Below are 18305 nucleotides of genomic sequence, written 5' to 3' on the forward strand. Positions count from 1 at the left end.
GGCTCAGTTTGGAAGGAGTACGAATACAAATATGTACATTGCAAATACATACAAAATAGTACAAAATACAAGGTTTTGCACCCAATAATTTTTGGGGCTATATAACTTCCAAACTGAGCCAAAGGACCCGGCATAACTTAACCCTCTATTCTATTTTTGAGTCGGATTCCCCCTCCCCAAAATTTCACCCAATAATCAGTTAATTACATAATACACACCATTACCATTCTATTAAAGAAATGGATGGAATATGCCTAAGTGCCCTATAAGATATTTCTAAAATCCTAAAATGCCATTGATTTTTAGGATGATGTTACCCTCTGGATTGTTTACATATTAGATTACAATGTAGTAGAATTGCTGAAACCTCCCCTTGAATTTTCTGACATAGTTGAAGTAGACCCCTCTATTAGAATCTAACAAAAGGCACCAAAATGTCCAAAATACCCATACAATTACTATTGAGGCTGATTTCTACAAAAAAAAAAATAGCAACAATAGAAAAAGAGAATTTAAAGTTGCAACTTAACCTTTGAGTGATTGATAAATTTGAAAACAAATCAATTTCAGAAAAGAGAGTGGAAGGGTTTGAGCTAGTGATTCATATGAAAAAAAATGAAAAAATTAACATTTTGAGAAGTAACTGTATAGGTATTTTGGACATTTCATGCCCCTTATTAAAAGATTTTAACAAAAGTAGTCTACTTGCAGCTATATCTCAGTTCGGAAGGGTACTTGTACTCCTTTCAAACTGAGCCTGTCACAAAGTTTGTGGGAGGTAATTGCAAGTACCAAACTTTAGGGAGGTTTGAGCAACGGTAAAAAAGTTCAGGGGAGGTTTCAGCGCTTCAGCAATTTACCCATTAAACTAATTCCAAGCTTTGCAGCTCATTTTCTAATGCATATAAAATAATATGTACAGTATGGAAAATATGTACAGTATAAATGCCTATAAACTTATCTGATGTAGCCAAAGTGCTGCTTGGGATTTGTCTAAAACATGCCATCGCCAACAGCCCAATGCAACAGAGGGCTAAGCTGAAGATTCAGCTAAGCTGGTCCAGCTGCTTTGAAGCAATCCGGATAAGCTATTCAAAGACGCTGAAACAGGGCCCTTCAAATGACTGATTAACAAACAATTTGGGCTTTCTGGATTTTTCACTAAAATAGCTTATAAGTGTTTGAGTGGGGCCGACCTCAGAAAGCAAAAGCCACTGTGCTTAAGCCCTCCCAAACGGGTTAGGTTTTCAGGACTTTAGTTTGATTACAGTTGTCCAGCAAAGGAAACAGAACTTCTAGGAAATTTCTTCTGCAAACATTGATTACCTTATTGTCAAAGGGTTTTGCTAGAAAATTTTAGGATATATGAAGTAATGTTTAATAAGGCCAATAGACCACTAAGAGTGCAAAGTTTCTTGACTTGTAGGATGTAAAGAGACTGGGCCGAATGGGTCCTAGTATCTTTTCTTGTAATATCCTTTCTTTTTCTTGTTAGCTAATGGGCCTCTCTTAATGGGCCTGTTATTTCTTTTTGTTTGATCTCTTTATGTTACTACCTATCTGGCCGCCCACTTAAGGGCATACTTGTAATTACATTAACATTAATTCTTAATAAAAAGGATTAGAGAAGAAAGGGAAGAATAATTCGAACATTTCTTCTTCTTCCTTCTCTTTTTGCCATCCTCTTTTTTTGTACTGTTGCTTTTACTTTTCTTCTTCCTTTTTATCTCTAATTTTCAAATTTACACCTAATTTTTGAGGACTGATTTACATCTTAGGCGACGGGAGTCCAGGAGTCCTATACTTATTTTAATTGTGCAGGAGCAGTAGACAAGAAATTTTAGACGTTAGGTGATATTTATCAACTGATGGCCCTGTAAACAAAACATGGTTATGAAATTCACCAAGTTAACAGGTAAGTTCTGTCCATCTGAATGTAGATGGCCCTGTAACCGGAACTGTGAAGACAAGTTCTGTTTTGATGACTGAAATTTATGGGTAAATTCTAAACTAAGTTTTATATTACCCAAAAAAACAAGTATTAAAGCTATGGCGCTATATGAAGTACTCAGAAATGAACAATGAAAAAATGACACATGAAGGAAACGGATTTCCAATTCCAATCCCTATTCCTGTGCTCTTTACAATATTTAACAATGTCAGAACAGTGAGGGGATTAATAGCACATCTGATAATCGTACTGTGATAAGAGAAAAGGCAAACTATTTTTCTGATGAATATGTCTCAAACAAATATGATAAGATTTTCTTGTAGTCACTCGCTTGAGTTCCAGTATTGGGATCAACAAGGTAAGGTACCTGCAAGAAGTAGTCAGCTCTGGATAAATGCTCCCAAGACCACGCTGCTTGCGCATACAAGTGTCCAATTCAGTTTGTAAAATATAATTACAGAAATTACAAATATGCCATCTAGAAGCTAATGACTGTTGGGTTCATCACATACATGTAGATAGGTCATTTCGTGCAATGGAATCTTTGCACTTGGGGCAGTACACCGTTAGTGAGGTGAAAAACATTTTATGAAATTGAATTAAAAACAATGAACATGCAGATACATCATTAGTCAGCAAATGATGCTGGTCAAGTGCATGCATGTGCACTAGGAGGCAGAACAAGGCTAAAGGATTGTATGAATTTCAAGGCTGAGAAGGCTGCCATCTAACAGAACCTAAGAGAAATTTTAATCGAATATGAAATGAATTAAAAAAATAGTTAAGATATTTTTCTTTTTTTTTTATCAGTAGATATTTTTCTTTTTTCTCTTTTGCTTTTTCAGATATATATGCAGAAATATCCTATTCATAAATTAATCACGATGCCCAAGACTAGAGCATAATTCATGTACCTGTAATACAATTACATGCATGTATGTGTTAATTGCGAAGACATTGAAACAATAGGAGTAATTTACGTGCGTGCTTGATCTGTACTTATGGAATTCACCAATTACCTCTTTGGAACCAGATATCTCAAGAAGTAATTTGGACTTTGAGGATCCTTCTCCCACGTTTTGAAGGATGTAAGGAAGTTCCAACTCACAAAGTGCCTCACGCACAATCCGTGCATACTGAACAATAAAGAGATGTTGGCCACTTACACTTTTGTGGTATCTGGCAATAATGGTGAGATACTACCTTTTATAATGATGATGAGATACTACTTTTTTGCTAACACGACATAAGGCATAGAGTTAACCAAGATGCTGATTCGTTTTACTTCTCCCCTAATAGTAAGCTATTGTATAGTGTGTGCAGAAAAGTCATTTTAGCATCTTCAATCATAAGAAAAGTTTCATTGCCAAATATGGGGGTCTTGACTAAATATGTGTGCATGCATTAGGGTTTTTTTTTTGAATCTGTTGTGTGTTGTTTTAGTGAATACGCACACACACACACACAACCGTGTAATCAGTAACATCATTCAAAGCTTCAGAAAAAGGGTTAGGATTGACTACATGGTTGCGAGTGACTAATGAAGGCTTTCTATAGGTTCATTCATGATCTGGCAAAGGTTAGGACACCATGCTGTGGTGCCTTAGATGGCGCAATGAACCTAGGAATTGCCTAAGAAGTGCTACAGGGAGAATCTTTTCATTCATTCTATGAAATGTTTGGTTGGTGCATTCTATTTTTCCTTTGATAGTTAAACTGAGATGGAATGTGCATGCATGGGGGAAAAAGGAGGGGGGAAGAAAAGGAAAAACTCATCCAGTAGAAGAAACTACTATGCCAATGTAACTTGGTTCACATGCTGTTTGACTTTCTCGTCTTTTCAGTACCTTCAACTTAAACAATATGACTCATCCATCTCACTGTCCTCATCTCTCATATTCATATATGCTTAAATATAGATGTGCAATTTCTCAACAATTAGCAGAACATAACCCATTTTAATCACTAAGCTACATTGACCCACATCAATCAATCACATCAAGAACAGTAATTAATGACTAATCTATTGATTCTTTTAACAGTAAAATGCCCAAGTACATATTACAAAATGACAAATGAAAAGGCTAGAAATCAATAAAAACTTACATGGAAACAGAAGCTATTGCACAGGATGGATAATGTTGATTACAATATCCTAATTCTATGAATGTCCCTTTGTTTTTCTTGTTTTTGGATACAGAAAGGACAAAATACTAACTTCCTCATATATATATATATATAACCAAGTAAAAAAAACCCAAGCCCCAAAAAGAAACCCAACCCAAAAATAGAAATCCTTGCAAACCAGCTAAACAAGAAAAAAACCAAACTGCTACACTTAGACAAAACCTAGACCCTACAAACCAATATAGACACCCACCGGAAACCTACGCCAACTACCCAAACCCACTCAGACTCCCACTCAAAAACTCTTCTTGTCAGCTTTTTGAGAACAATCTTCTAGTTGCCTTCTCTCTGATCTTTTGTGTTTTTGACGAACTTATCCAGGCAAAGACTTTTGAAACTGGAACTTGCTGCTGACTTTTTTCTATTCTTTTGAGCTCTGAATCTCCTAACTGTATTAAATGTTTTCACAGCTTTTTCCTGACTCCCCTATCTGAAACCACCATCCTTCAGATAAATCTTCCTGCTTCTTGAAAACATCCATGCCATCTCCAGCCACCCCTCCATCTCCATCTGCTTCTAGAAAACTTCCCCATATAATTAAAAGCATTTCTCCATGTCTTAGGTTATTGAAATTATTCATTCTGTTGCACAATTGCAATGACAAAGATGTTAAACCTTTTCCTGTGATGAAAGATGCAGGAAAACTCTCTCTCTCTCTCTTTTTTTTTTTTTTTTTGCTTTTTCCATCTCACAATGATGTGAAGATTTTTTCTTCACTTAATATAAGAAGGTTATTACAAATGTACATGACTACGTGGAAAGCAGGAACACTATCTTACTGGATTATTTTCAAATGAGAAAAGTTCCAACTTTTTAGGTGGTGGCTCCAATCTGGCTTTGTCCCAGAGCATCATCCCTCTACCAGCTCGGAGAATTGTGGGCATCCATCCAGTCAACAGTGTGCTATATATTACAAAAGAAACACTATTAGTATTCTGAACACCATATAGAAAAAAGCATTATGATTGAATAAATATTTCTCATGGAAACATGCAGCAATTTATAAAAATATAAGAGTTACGAAAAGAATAATGAATTTCTAGTCTCGAAGAATCAAATCACATTTTTTTTCTGCTGTTCCATATTACATTAAAACACATAGCTTGGCAGTGTGTAGGGGGCTATTTCTTGCTGCGATGGTAAAATTTCGGGCTGGCAAACATCAGGAAGGTTTATAATCCATAATACTGGAAGTTGGGTCTGTACCCAGTCCACCCATCTCAAGACCCTTGATAGCTCAGACCAGCATTGGTAATGGCCTTTTAATGAAAGGTCTGTCATCCAAAACCTTGTACATTCTCATTCAAAGCCATAGGAGTCAACAAAATGAAGAACGGAACTATGTGCATGTGCAAATGCATATGTATCTCTTGTAATTTCAATGTCTTTGGTCAAGCCCTTATGTTATTACTTTAAAATAAAAAAGTAAACCTATACTTGATGCTGATCATGCTCATATCATTGTAACATTTTCCTTTGTTTGTCAACACTGAAAACCATTTTATCTCTTCTCTTTCATTTGCCAGTCAGGAACCAGTGAAAATTGATTTGATCTTAAAAGTAGAACCCAAGTAAGAACCACAAATCGCTTGCTCTTTTTATCTATGGATCCATTTGTCCTTGAATTGCACCAATACAATCCTTTCCCCATCTATATGCATGCCTGTGCCGTTCTGATATTACATGTAATGCAAATGCTTTGTTAGCATTCAGGAAAAAAGGCACCAAATTAATTGGTTCATGGTTGCTTTTATTAAAGTGCATTTAAATATTTGATCAATAGCCTATGCATTCAGGAAAAAACAACTAAAAACAATTGATGTCACTATTGTTAAAGTGTATTTGATCAATAGCCCATTCTTTTTCTTTTCCTTTTTTTTTTTTTTTTTTTGAGTGTGTGTTGAGGGGAGAGGGAAACAGATCAATGAATAATTAAAATTTATTAGGTTAGAAAAAAGAAGGAAATTATAATAATCGTCTACAACCCAGGGAGGGGATAAGACCTAAAAGAACCTCAAAAGAGGCAAGCAAAAGTATAGAAGTGTTCTAATAATACAGATATAATCCTATCCTGGCCCACTGTAAATACAATGCGCTCCTCCTGAACCAAACCCCCACCCCACCCCCGAAACCCAAGCAATACAAGCCACTAGGTTGACACATCTCAGGATCCACCTATACGCATGTTCATTCTGCAAGGCTCTAGCCTCTCTAGTATGATGCTGAAATGTTGTTTCTTCTCTTGTGCACAGTTTTGAAAACTCAGATGTAAAATGAACTGTAGAATGGATACACAAACTTTGGATTCATGTAGCTGGTCCCATATAGTCAGGATAAGGCTTAGATGATGATGATGATGACGATACAAACACACACACACTTAAAAACATAAATTTATGGGCTAGCAACACAATAATATTATGTCGATTGAAACATATTTAATTTAGTTTCAGTTACCATTTTCCTTTTTGTCTATGGTCTTTATTGTATCATAAATATATTCTTATATGTCCATAATATTATGAGGTGCTAACTTCTCACCACATTATCTTGCTTGATACAGGGCATAGAGACATAAGTTTTACTGGGGGCCTACCCCACAGGACTAAGAGTTTTACCATTGCATTTTTGGGTTATGGTGTTGTTCAGTTTTCAGAGAGTTTCATGGACTAGCTCTCTGTAATCATTCATGGAGAGAGAGAGACGAGAGAGAGAAAGAGAAGAAAAGGAAGATATGATTGAGAGACAAAAGAACCTCCTCTGGCTGCCGCCAGTTTAGTTATTTATATTAACTTAATATAAAAGGAATGGGAGATTACAAGTATGCCCCTGGCGGCACTCCCTAGAAACAAACTAATAAGAAAGAAAATAACTAACCGGCAGCATCTTAAGCTGACAACCCACTAACAGCAACTATAAAATAACAATTAAATAATCCACACAACACTCCCCTTCAAGTTGGGCTGAATATGTCTATCATGCCCAGCTTGTCACATAACTCAGTGTGCCGCGAGTATGGAAGCCCTTTTGTGAGGACATCAGCGAGTTGTTCTTTGGAGTTGACATAAGGGATGCAAATTTCCCTTTTTTCCAATTTTTCCCTTATGAAGTGTTTGTCCACCTCAATGTGCTTGGTCCTCTCATGTAGGACAAAGTTGTTGGCGATGTTTATGGCTGCCTTATTGTCACAGTAAAGAGACATAGGATTATGAACAACAACTCCAAGCTCCCCTAGAAGATTTTTTAGCCAAAGGACTTCAGCCACCCCATGTGCCATAGCTCTATATTCAACTTCAGCACTTGACCTTGCTACCACACTTTGTTTCTTGCTTTTCCAAGTCACTAGGTTTCCTCCCATAAATGTGCAATACCCACTTGTGGACTTTCTATCATCCACGGCACCTGCCCAATCAGCATCTGTAAAAACTTCCACCCTTAGGTGATTATGTTTACTGAATAGTAGACCTGTTCCGGGATACTTTTTCAAGTATCTAAGAACTCTCTTTGCTGCCTCCATGTATGGTTTCTTAGGAGAGTGCATGAATTGGCTTAGAACCCCAATTGAATAGGCAATGTCTGGACGGGTCATGGACAAATAAATCAACTTTCCCACTAACCTTTGGAACTGTTTCACATCTTTCAAAGGTTCACCATCACAGTCACCCAACTTGTGTTCAACATCCATGGGAGTATCTACTGGCCGTGCACCTAATTTTCCTGTGTCTTGTAATAAATCAAGGGTGTATTTTCTTTGAGAAATGAAGATACCCCTTTCTGAGCGGGCGACTTCAATTCCAAGGAAATACTTCAGGGGACCTAAATCTTTCACTTCAAATTCAGATGCAAGGGATTGTTTCAATTTTTGTATTTCTGAACTCTAATTTCCTGTAATGATGATATCATCCACATACACTATCAATACAACAACCTGTTCCTGACATCTCTTCACAAAGAGTATATGATCAGACTGACATTGTTTGAAGCCTACCTACTGAACCGCCATGTGAAACTTACTGAACCAAGCTCTGGGATATTGTTTTAAACCATAAAGAGACTTTCTCAGCTTGCACACCTTATTTTCACTTCCCTTGGCACAGAATCTAGGGGGTTGAACCATGTATACTTCCTCCTCTAGGTCACCATTTAAAAAGGCATTCTTTATGTCCAGTTGATGCAATTCCCAGTCAAGGTTAGCAACTAATGACAGGAGAACCCTAATTGAGTTCATCTTAGCTACTGGAGCAAAAGTCTCATCATAGTCAACCCCGTACACTTGAGTGTACCCTTTGGCTACTAATCTTGCTTTGTACCTTTCAACTGTCCCGTTTGCCTTGTGTTTAACTGTAAACACCCACTTACACCCCATGGGATCTTTCCCGTTTGGAAGATCCACCAATTCCCAAGTTTGATTTTTATGAAGAGCATCAATCTCTTCCTTCATGGCATCTGTCCATTCGGGGCATTTTAAGGCTTTTGCGACATTTCTGGGAACAGGGATGCTATCAACTATAGATAGAAAGGCTCAGTACGAGGGGGAAATGTGATCATAGGAGACATACTGGGTAATGGGGTGTTTGGTAGTGCATGACCTAACTCCCTTTCTTTGAGCAATAGAAATGTCAAGGTCATCCACAATAGGAGTAGGGGTATCAGTAGGTGCAACAGGGATTGGACTTACTTCATGGGAGTCTAACGGTGTCGGTTGCTCAATGTTTGACTGCTCCACATCTCTATCACATTGCTGATCTCTACGGCGTGTACGTTGGAAGACACAAAAGGGAGCAAGGTCCGGAATAGAAGGAAGAGAGACTTGGCGGACCTGAACCTGCTTCTCCTCTTCCACACTACTACTCTCCCCATAGGAGAAGCAGGGAAGAATGGCTCAGACTCAAAGAAGGACACATCCATAGACACAAAAAACTTATGACTAACGGGATCAAAGCACCAATACCCTTTTTGAGATGAGGGATACCCCAGAAAGATACAAGGAATGGACCGAGGGTCTAACTTACTTCGAGACGGACACAAATCATGGACAAAGGCACGACAACCAAAAACTCTCATGGGAATGGAAAATAAAGGGGACTGAGGGAACAACTAATGAGGGGCCATGTAGTTCAGCACTCTGGAGGGCATGCGATTGATGACATAAGCAGCTGCAAGTATAGCATCCATCCAAAACCTTTTTGGAACATTCATGTGTAACATCATCCCGCGAGCTACCTCAAGGAGGTGTCTGTTTTTTCTTTCTGCAACACCATTTTGTTGTGGTGTTCTGGCGCATGAACTCCTATGAATAGATCCGTGGGAGGCAAAGAACTCATTGAGCTCACCATGGAAATATTCTTTTACATTGTCGGATTGGAAGATCTGTATTTCAACATGGAATTGCGTAAATACCATCCTCTGGAAGTCTTTCACAATCATTGGAACTGTCTCTACTACGCATAGGGAATACCCATGTATGGCAAGAGTAGTCATCGATCAATGTGATAGAGTACTTATATCCGCCCTTAGAGATTACAGTAGTAGGCCCCCATATATCAAAATACACAACACGAAAATGAACACTTGATCTTTTATTATTTGAGTGAAAAGTTGTTCTACATTGTTCGCTCAACCGACACGTTTGACACTGGAACTCTGACACTGAACATGACTTAAATAAAACCGAAAACAAAGACTTTACTATTTCAAAAGAAACATGACCTAACCGACTATGCCACAAAAAAAAATTGACTCTTATTTGACTGACTATGTGACTCTGATGATGACACTAAGAGACCAGCTTTGTTGTCGAGAATGTAGAGACCATCCACTATGCTCTCTCTACCAATCGTCCTCCCAGAAGTTAGGTCCTGAAAAACACATGAACCAGGAAAAAAGGTGTCAACAAGATATGATTTGTGACAAATTAAGAAAGATATGATTTGCTGCAAATTTAGAAAGATTTGATTTGATTAATTACAGATTTGATTGATTATAGATTTGAATAAATTTAGGAAAGATTAGATTTGAATAAAATTAGGAAATCATTGTTAGACAGTCTTGTATGCCCTTAGCTTCAATCGGATTTGATGTACTTTTGTTATTTAGTGGAAATAAATTAAAGTGCATGTTTGATTCATGTTGTTTGGTATAATTCTGTGTAAGACCCTAAAACTGGACACTTATAGAAACTTGTGTTAGTTTTAAATGTTCACAGCCATTGGATAAGTCTGGGGAGATTTATCATGCCAAGGCTGATACTGGTGTGCCACCAAGTGTTGGGATGGCTTGTTTCGGCCATCAGGGTAAGACCCAAGGCACATGCAGTATGGGATTGCTTGAACCCTTGAACCGGACCAGATTTCCAATATTGCCCTAGACCTTGGAGACAGATGGGCAAAACTGGAAAGTTACACCTAACCCCTAGACTCGATTATGACACATCACTAGGTGTCGAATTGGGTTGTCTTTGATGTGTCAATCAGTGAGATCCTTAGTGGGGGTCAAAACCTGGACATGTTGGGGCAGTCTGAGAATTCATCTGAGTGAGTGGCCATAGTGACAGGATCAGCCCCTTTGTCGGACAATGGTAATGATCGGGAATGCACTCTCTCTGATGGAAACCAAACTGTCGGTAGTTGATTTCAATCGTTGGAATTTTGTTTTGCAATAAATATATATATATATATATATATATATGTATATATACGGTTTCAAAAGATTTGCAAAAGGTTTTAATTCTCGGGATCCATGTGAGTAGAGAGCGCGGCACTGTTCCTTGCAACGAGAGAGAGGTCTTCTCTTGTCAGGCATTGCTTGATCATTAAGAGCTGAGAGGTTAAGTGTAAGACCATTTAGGATAATACCTGATGAGCTAATCTTACACCTGCCCACAGTCCCTGGGTTTTTATAAGATGGCTTGGCCCAGGGACCACTTAATGTAAGTGTTGGGCCCATAGGGTCCATGTGATGGGCTCAAGGGGGTCACTAAGTCTTTCAGTGAATTCGGCTGGGCCTTGTAATAAAGGTTGGGCCGAACCCATGTGACTGGTGTGTAGATCAATGCTTGGGTCCCACGCCATACAAAGAAGCCCAACTGGGCAGCAGGTTGGAAACTAGTTAAACACTAAACACTTAATGAGCCAAAAGCCCATTTCGAACTGGGTTGATATGGTCACCAGTTCATGGGGCGAATCTGAGATTAGTGTTAGTAAAAAGATTGGGTTTTTGACCTTATCCACTCTAAGAGACCAAATTCAAATTAGATTTGAATTTGGTAACCTCCTGATAAGATCAGGAGTTAACTAACTTGATCTGCAGATAGGATTAAGATTAACTTCTATCCAAATACTGATTTGGATTGGGATAACTCCCAAAATATTGGGAGGTTTCTTAATCAAGAAGAAAGAGGAGAAAACCCTAGCAGAAATATCAGATTTCGAACTAGGGGGTTTGAGTAAGCAAGAAACACATCCTGCAATCTGAGATTTGATATCTCACAGACTCCAGAGAGAAGAGACAATTCTGCCCTCTTCGTCCCTGGACTTCTCCTCCTTCAGCCGCCGCCACTACTTGTTGGAAGATTGGATCTTTGCAGCAACAAGAAGTCAAGAAAGTTGTTCTTGACAATAGTCTTGCAAGAAAGACACTAGGATTCGGTGTTCAAGATTTCCAGAGGGTTCTTGTGAAGAATCCAGTGTGTAGGACGCACCCTGCTGGTTCCGTTCCATCCACAGCTGTGTCATCTTCAGCAGGAGCGGATCTTGGTTACTTCTTTGGGCGTGAACACCAACTTTGGGAGATATTATTTCTCCGGATCAGGTATAATCCTTCCTGTTTCCTTTTGGTTCAGATCCGGTTTGTTTATGGTTCAAGTAGGATCCTTGAATAATGTATTCTAAATTTAGGGAATATGATTCCCAGTTGGAAGAAGGTAGGAATTTTTTTTTGAAATTCAACCCCCATTCCGCACCTTTCTTGGCGTCCATTAGATGGATCCTACCATTCTTTCAATCATATCCTAGGATTAAGGGAAAGATTTAATCAATCCCTACTTGAGAGAGATTCTAGGAGTAATTGAGAGAGATCCTAAGAGTTTGTCTCTCCTATCTTTTCTTATTTAAGTTGTATGCTCAACATGTTTTATCAACACATTATCAATACAAAAGTGTTTCTTCTTCTCTTCCTCTTTATTTTTCCACATGGTATCAGAGCTTTAGGGTCCGATCATGAATTTTAAGGCCGCCATGGTTGGCTCTGGTTCAGCCTCTCCGGATGCTACCAGTGGTGTGACATCTTTGGAGGGAGGTATTCAGTCAGCGGCCATCTCTCTCTCTGAGAATTCTCTTCAGATTACCATTCACAAATTGAATGGAAAGAATTATCTTGAGTGGTCTCAGTCCGTGTGGTTGGTGGTCGACAGCAAAGGGAAACTCGGCTATTTGAATGGCGAAGTAAAACCGCCAGCCACTGATGATCCAAAGTACAGGCAGTTGCGTTCTGAAAATTCTATGGTTACCGCCTGGATAATCAACTCTATGGATCCTGTGGTTGGAAAACCATTCATGTTCCTGCCAACTGCTTGTGATGTGTGGGAAGCTATTAGGGAAACCTATTCAGATCTGGACAATCATTCACAATTGTTCGAATTGAATACCCGAATGTGGAAGATGCAGCAAGGTAAGCGTGAAGTAACTACTTATTATAATGAGATGATGGTTGTTTGGCAGGAGCTGGATTTATTTGAAGAAGAATGGGAAAGTCCAAGTGACAGTGCTCGGTACAAAAAGAAGATAGAAAGAGGTCGGGTCTTTGTCTTCTTGGCTGGTTTGAATAAAGAACTTGATGAGGTTCGGGGACGTATCTTAGGGCGAAAGCCCTTGCCTACTATAAGAGAAGTTTTTTCAGAAGTGCGTAGAGAAGAAGCACGGCGGCAAGTGATGTTGAAGAATGTTAGTGAAACAAAAACTGAGAATGAAGGGTCCGCTCTTGTGGCCCGAGGTGCAGACGTAGACGGAGATAAACGAGGAGGAAAGCAAAGGCCTTGGCGTGATCATTGTAAAAAGCCATGGCATACTTAGGAAACCTGCTGGAAGCTACACGGGAAACCGGTAGGTTGGAAGAAAAAATCAGACAATGACAACAAGTCAGGGGGAGATGTCCATGCGCTTCAAGTAAGCAATTTAGATACAGAGCAGCAATCATCCTCAGAGTCTCTTCCTTTCACAAAAGAACAAATAGAGCACTTATATCAAATGTTTCAATCTCAATCGTTAAGAAACTCTAACCCATCCTGCTCTCTAGCCCAATCAGGTAATTTTTTCACTACAGCCATTGCTTGTACCAAATCTAATGGATCCTGAATATTAGATTCAGGTGCCACTGATCATATGACCGGCACTTCACAATTCTTCTCTTCATATACACCCTGTGCAGGGAATCAAAAGGTTAAAATTGCATATGGTTCCTTTACTACAGCCATTGCTTGTACCAAATCTAATGGATCCTGAATATTAGATTCAGGTGCCATTGATCATATGACCGGCACTTCACAATTCTTCTCTTCATATACACCCTGTGCAGGGAATCAAAAGGTTAAAATTGCATATGGTTCCTTTGCTATTGTTGTTGGGAAAGGAACTGTCTATTTCTCCTTCTCTAAACCTTAAAGATGTTCTACATGTTCCTAACCTATCATACAATCTCTTATCTGTCAGCAAACTAACCCTTGATCATAATTGTCGGGTTAATTTTTGGTCTTCTTGTTGTGAATTTCAAGATTTAACCTCGGGGAAGATGATTGGGGGTGCTAAACTGGATGGTGGCCTCTACCTCTTTAATAAAGGATCAACCTTTGGAAGGCAAGACCGACAAACTTGTTTCAGCTCTATCTCGGTTTCTAGTGACATTGAAGTTTTGTTATGGAATTATCGATTAGGACATCCTAGCTTTCAATATTTAAAGCATCTATTTCCTAAGTTATTCATGAATAAAAATCATTCGTGTTTTAAGTGTGAATCTTGTGAATTAGCAAAACATCATCGTGTTGTTTTTCCGTCTCAATCATATAAAAAATCAAAACCATTTACCATGATTCACAGTGATGTTTGGGGTCCTTCTAGAGTAACAACTCCTTCTGGAAAGTGTTGGTTCATTACTTTTATTGATGATCATACTAGGGTCACTTGGGTTTTCCTTTTAAAAGAGAAATCAGATGCTGAAACTGTGTTTAAAACTTTCTATAACATGGTTCAAACACAATTTCAGACTCGGATTAAAATTTTTCGAAGTGATAATGGAAAGGAATTTTTTAACAATGTGTTAGGATTAAAACTTTCTATAACATGGCCGCGGGAACACTGTCAAGATGGTAGCATTGCTTTGTGGAGTCTGGTTTGTGGGACTGATTAACTGCTTGACCATGTCGACTGAGAATTCTGCTACTTCAGAGATCTCAGGGAGCCACAATGGAGTGAGTGGGGGAATGGATATGAACTTTCCCATGGCTGTCATTCCCTTTGATGGCCTGAATTACCTTGAGTGGTCTAGGGGGATAAAACTCTACATCACTACTAGAGGGCGAATAGGATACATCAATGGGAGAGTAAAGGAACCGAAGTATGGAAGTGCTGAGCATGATAGGTGGAACCAAGAGAACAGTATGGTGATGTCTTGGCTCTTGGTTTCAATGCTGCCACAAGTAAAGAAGACCTTTATGTGGGCTGAAACTGCTTGTGAGATATGGGAACAAGCGAAGTCCACTTATTCAGAACAGAGACACTATGCCAAGATATATCAACTACAAGCTGAATCTTCTACTTGCAAGCAGGGGGAGAGGAGTCTCTCGATGTACTATTCTGATTTGACATCAATATGGAAAGAGCTTGATCACTATCAGAATGTGAATTGGAATTGTGATGAAGATGTAAAGGCCTATAAGTCACTTGTATCACAGCAACGCGTGTTTGCCTTTCTCCTAGGGTTGAATCAGTCATATGAGTCCATCAAGGTACAGATCTTGGGTGGTAAAGACTTGCCATCAGTCCAGGAGGTGTATGCCTTGGTGCAATCAGAAGAAAGCAGAAGAAGTGTGATGAATGGTGTAGAAGGGGAGTCAGTTGCCCTAGCGGTCCGGGGCAATTCAGATACAAATGTCGGAGGTGGCTTTAAAAGGGGTGACACTCAGAAAAAAACAGAAGATAAAAGCAAGCTTTGGTGCACTCACTGCCAGAAGACACGACACACTAAAGATACATGCTGGGATCTCCATGGAAAACCTAAACGGGCACAGGATTTGGGTGAGAAGTCAGCACCGGATCAGGGCAAGAAACCAGGCCAGCAGAATCAAAGAAGGTATAACTTAGCTAATCTGGCATCGACAGAGATTAGTCCTTCCATAACTCAGGAGAGACATCCCGGTTCTAACCCTAAGGAAAATATTATCAACTCCTTCTGTGAGCATTTGGAATTGTATGGTAGGACTCTCCGCCAGGTGGATTCTAGGCCTACTCCTTCTATCTCATTTCCGTCTACATCAGGTAATGCCACAGCCTTCCATGTGTCATCTCATACTACTGATTCACCTTGGATTATTGACTCCGAAGCCTCAAATCACATAACCGGTAAGTCAAATTTGTTCTAGACATATAACCTTCTCTCTGGGAGAGATAAGGTAAGACTGGCTAATGGTTCTTTTTCTACCATAGCTAGCCGAGGCACCATATCTCTTCCACTTGGCCTTACTCTTCCTAATGTCCTGCATGTTCCGAAATTACCTATTAATTTGTTGTCCATTAGTAGTATTACTCACTCTTTGAACTGCTCGGTCACCTTTTTTCCGTCTTCATGTGTGTTTCAGGATTTGACCTCGGGGAAGACGATTGGTAGAGGAAGCATGGTGGATGGTCTATACGTGTTGGAGAATAATGCTGGTCTAGTGGCGACTGAGTCCACAAGTTCGTCGAGTAAGAGTCAGGCCTATTTATGGCATAGTCGTTTAGGTCATCTTTCTTTTGAGTCGTTAAAAGTTATGTTCCCAAAGTTGTTTGAGTCCTTGTCAGTGAGTCAGTTACAGTGTCAAACTTGTCAGTTGAGTAAGCATTGTAGAAGTTCTTTACCTTTAAGAAATAAAAGATCCGAATTTCCATTTCATATTGTTTATTCTGATGTTTGGGGCCCTGTTACTCTACCTACTGCGGCTGGCTATAACTATTTTGTTACTTTGATTGATGATTATTCTCGATACACTTGGGCTTACCCTATGCGATCTCGAGACGAAGTGCCACAAATTGTGAAAGATTTTCAACACATGGTATTCACTCAGTTCCAAACGGAAATTCATATTTTCCAGTCGGACAATGCAAAGGAATATTTCCATTGTGATCTCACGAAGTTCTTTGCTTCGAGTGGGTCACTTCAGCGAAGCTCTTGTGCCAGGACACCCCAACAAAATGGTGTGGCTGAACGAAAAAATCGTCACCTTCTCGAAGTTGCTCGTGGCTTGCTGATTCATATGAATGTGCCAAAACAGTTCTGGATGGATGCAGTATTGTGTGCAACATATATCATCAATCGCATGCCCTCTCGGCTACTAGAGTATAAAGCCCCACATTAGCTCATGTTCCCAACAGCCCCGTTGTCCATTCCGATGCGTGTTTTTGGGTGTTGTTGTTTTGTCCACAACCTATCACCTACTCGTGGTAAACTTGACCCTCGAGCTGTTCCTTGTGTTTTTCTTGGTTACCTCTCGTCTCAAAAGGGGTATCGTTGCTATGATCCCATTGCCCGCAAGTACTACGTTTCCATTGATGTCTCATTCTTTGAGAGTCAATCGTTCTTCTCGGTTTCTCCTCAGGGGGAGAGTAGGGTTGAGGAGAAACAGGCGACGACTCAGATTCAACTACCTCCTCCATTCCGGGTTTTCCATCGTCGTCATAAGAGCCAGCAGAGTTCAAGAGCCGTGGAGCCGGACACTATGCAACCAACATCATCGGATTCACCCGAGGTAGATCCGTCTCATCAGTCAGGTACACTTGATCCCATTGCTCCTTTAAATGTTGATTCACATGTCCCCAATGATCTTAATATTCCTATTGCTAAGAGAAAGGGTGTTAGGTCTTGTACCACTAATCATCCTATCTCTAACTTTGTGTCCTATGAGCATGTTTCTCCTTCGTACCATGCCTTCGTCTCCTCTGTGGATAGTGTTCCCATCCCTAATACCGTGGCAGAAGCTTTGTCAAAACCTGAATGGACAGATGCAATGTAGGAAGAAATTGATGCCTTACACAAAAATGGTACGTGGGAGTTGGTAGATCTTCCTAAGGGGAAGGAACCAGTGGGGTGCAAGTGGGTGTTCACAGTGAAACACAAAGCTGATGGAACTGTTGAAAGGTACAAGGCTAGACTGGTAGCAAGAGGCTTCACACAAGTATATGGAGTGGACTATGCAGAGACTTTTGCTCCTATAGCAAAGATGAACTCCATCCGGATTCTCCTTTCCTTGGCGGCAAATCTTGACTGGGATCTTCACCAATTGGACATTAAGAATGCCTTCTTGAATGGTGACTTGGAAGAGGAGGTGTACATGACCCAACCCCCAGGGTTTTGTGCCAAAGGCAATAAACAAAAGGTGTACATGTTGAAAAAGTCCCTATATGGATTGAAACAATCACCTCGGGCTTGGTTTAGTAAGTTCCATGTAGCAGTCCAACAAATGGGATTCAAACAATGCCAGTCAGATCATACCTTGTTTGTAAAAAGAGGTGAAGGTAAAATTGCAGCTCTTATTGTGTATGTGGACGACATAGTGATCACAGGAGATTGGGAGGCTGAAATCTAGAGACTAAAAAAATTCTTAGCCTCTAAATTTGAGGTGAAGGATCTAGGCCCCTTACGATACTTTCTTGGAATTGAAGTTGCCCGCTCTCACAAGGGCATCTTTATTTCCCAACGGAAGTATGTACTAGATCTACTAGAAGATACAGGCAAGTTGGGGGTAAAACCATCTGATTCACCTATTGAACCTAATCACCGTCTGGGAGACAGTCAAGGAGAGTTTTGAAAGATGTAAAGATGTTCCAGAGACTCGTGGGGAGACTTCTCTATTTGTCTATGACCAGGCCTGATATTGCCTATGCAGTGGGTGTCCTTAGTCAATTCATGCACAGCCCGATGACAA

General features: G+C 39.7%; 1 protein-coding gene across 13 annotated transcripts in view; it reads right to left on the reverse strand.

Annotated features, from left to right (window-relative positions):
• Positions 1 to 2090: 2090 nt before the first annotated feature.
• The window catches only part of LOC148878656 (Thioredoxin family protein), a 56170-nt gene continuing 39955 nt past the window's right edge, over positions 2091 to 18305 (reverse strand). For 4 of the 13 annotated variants that reach the window (XM_088957951.1, XM_088957943.1, XM_088957961.1 and 1 more), the window contains 3 exons: positions 4918 to 5041; positions 2971 to 3087; positions 2091 to 2318 (listed from right to left, as the gene is read on the reverse strand). In XM_088957951.1, coding sequence (XP_088814077.1) covers positions 2223 to 2318; positions 2971 to 3087; positions 4918 to 5041 — 337 coding nt within the window. In that variant the 3' untranslated portion in view covers positions 2091 to 2222. Of the gene's footprint in view, positions 2319 to 2970; positions 3131 to 3946; positions 4720 to 4917; positions 5042 to 9698; positions 9997 to 18305 lie in introns of those variants that run through there. The other 9 variants (XM_088957986.1, XM_088957977.1, XM_088957998.1 and 6 more) reach the window with 4 other exon arrangements.

This window comes from Nelumbo lutea, chromosome 1, assembly GCF_056320005.1.
Source record: "Nelumbo lutea isolate HS-2025 chromosome 1, American lotus-T2T, whole genome shotgun sequence".
Taxonomy (NCBI): domain Eukaryota; kingdom Viridiplantae; phylum Streptophyta; class Magnoliopsida; order Proteales; family Nelumbonaceae; genus Nelumbo; species Nelumbo lutea.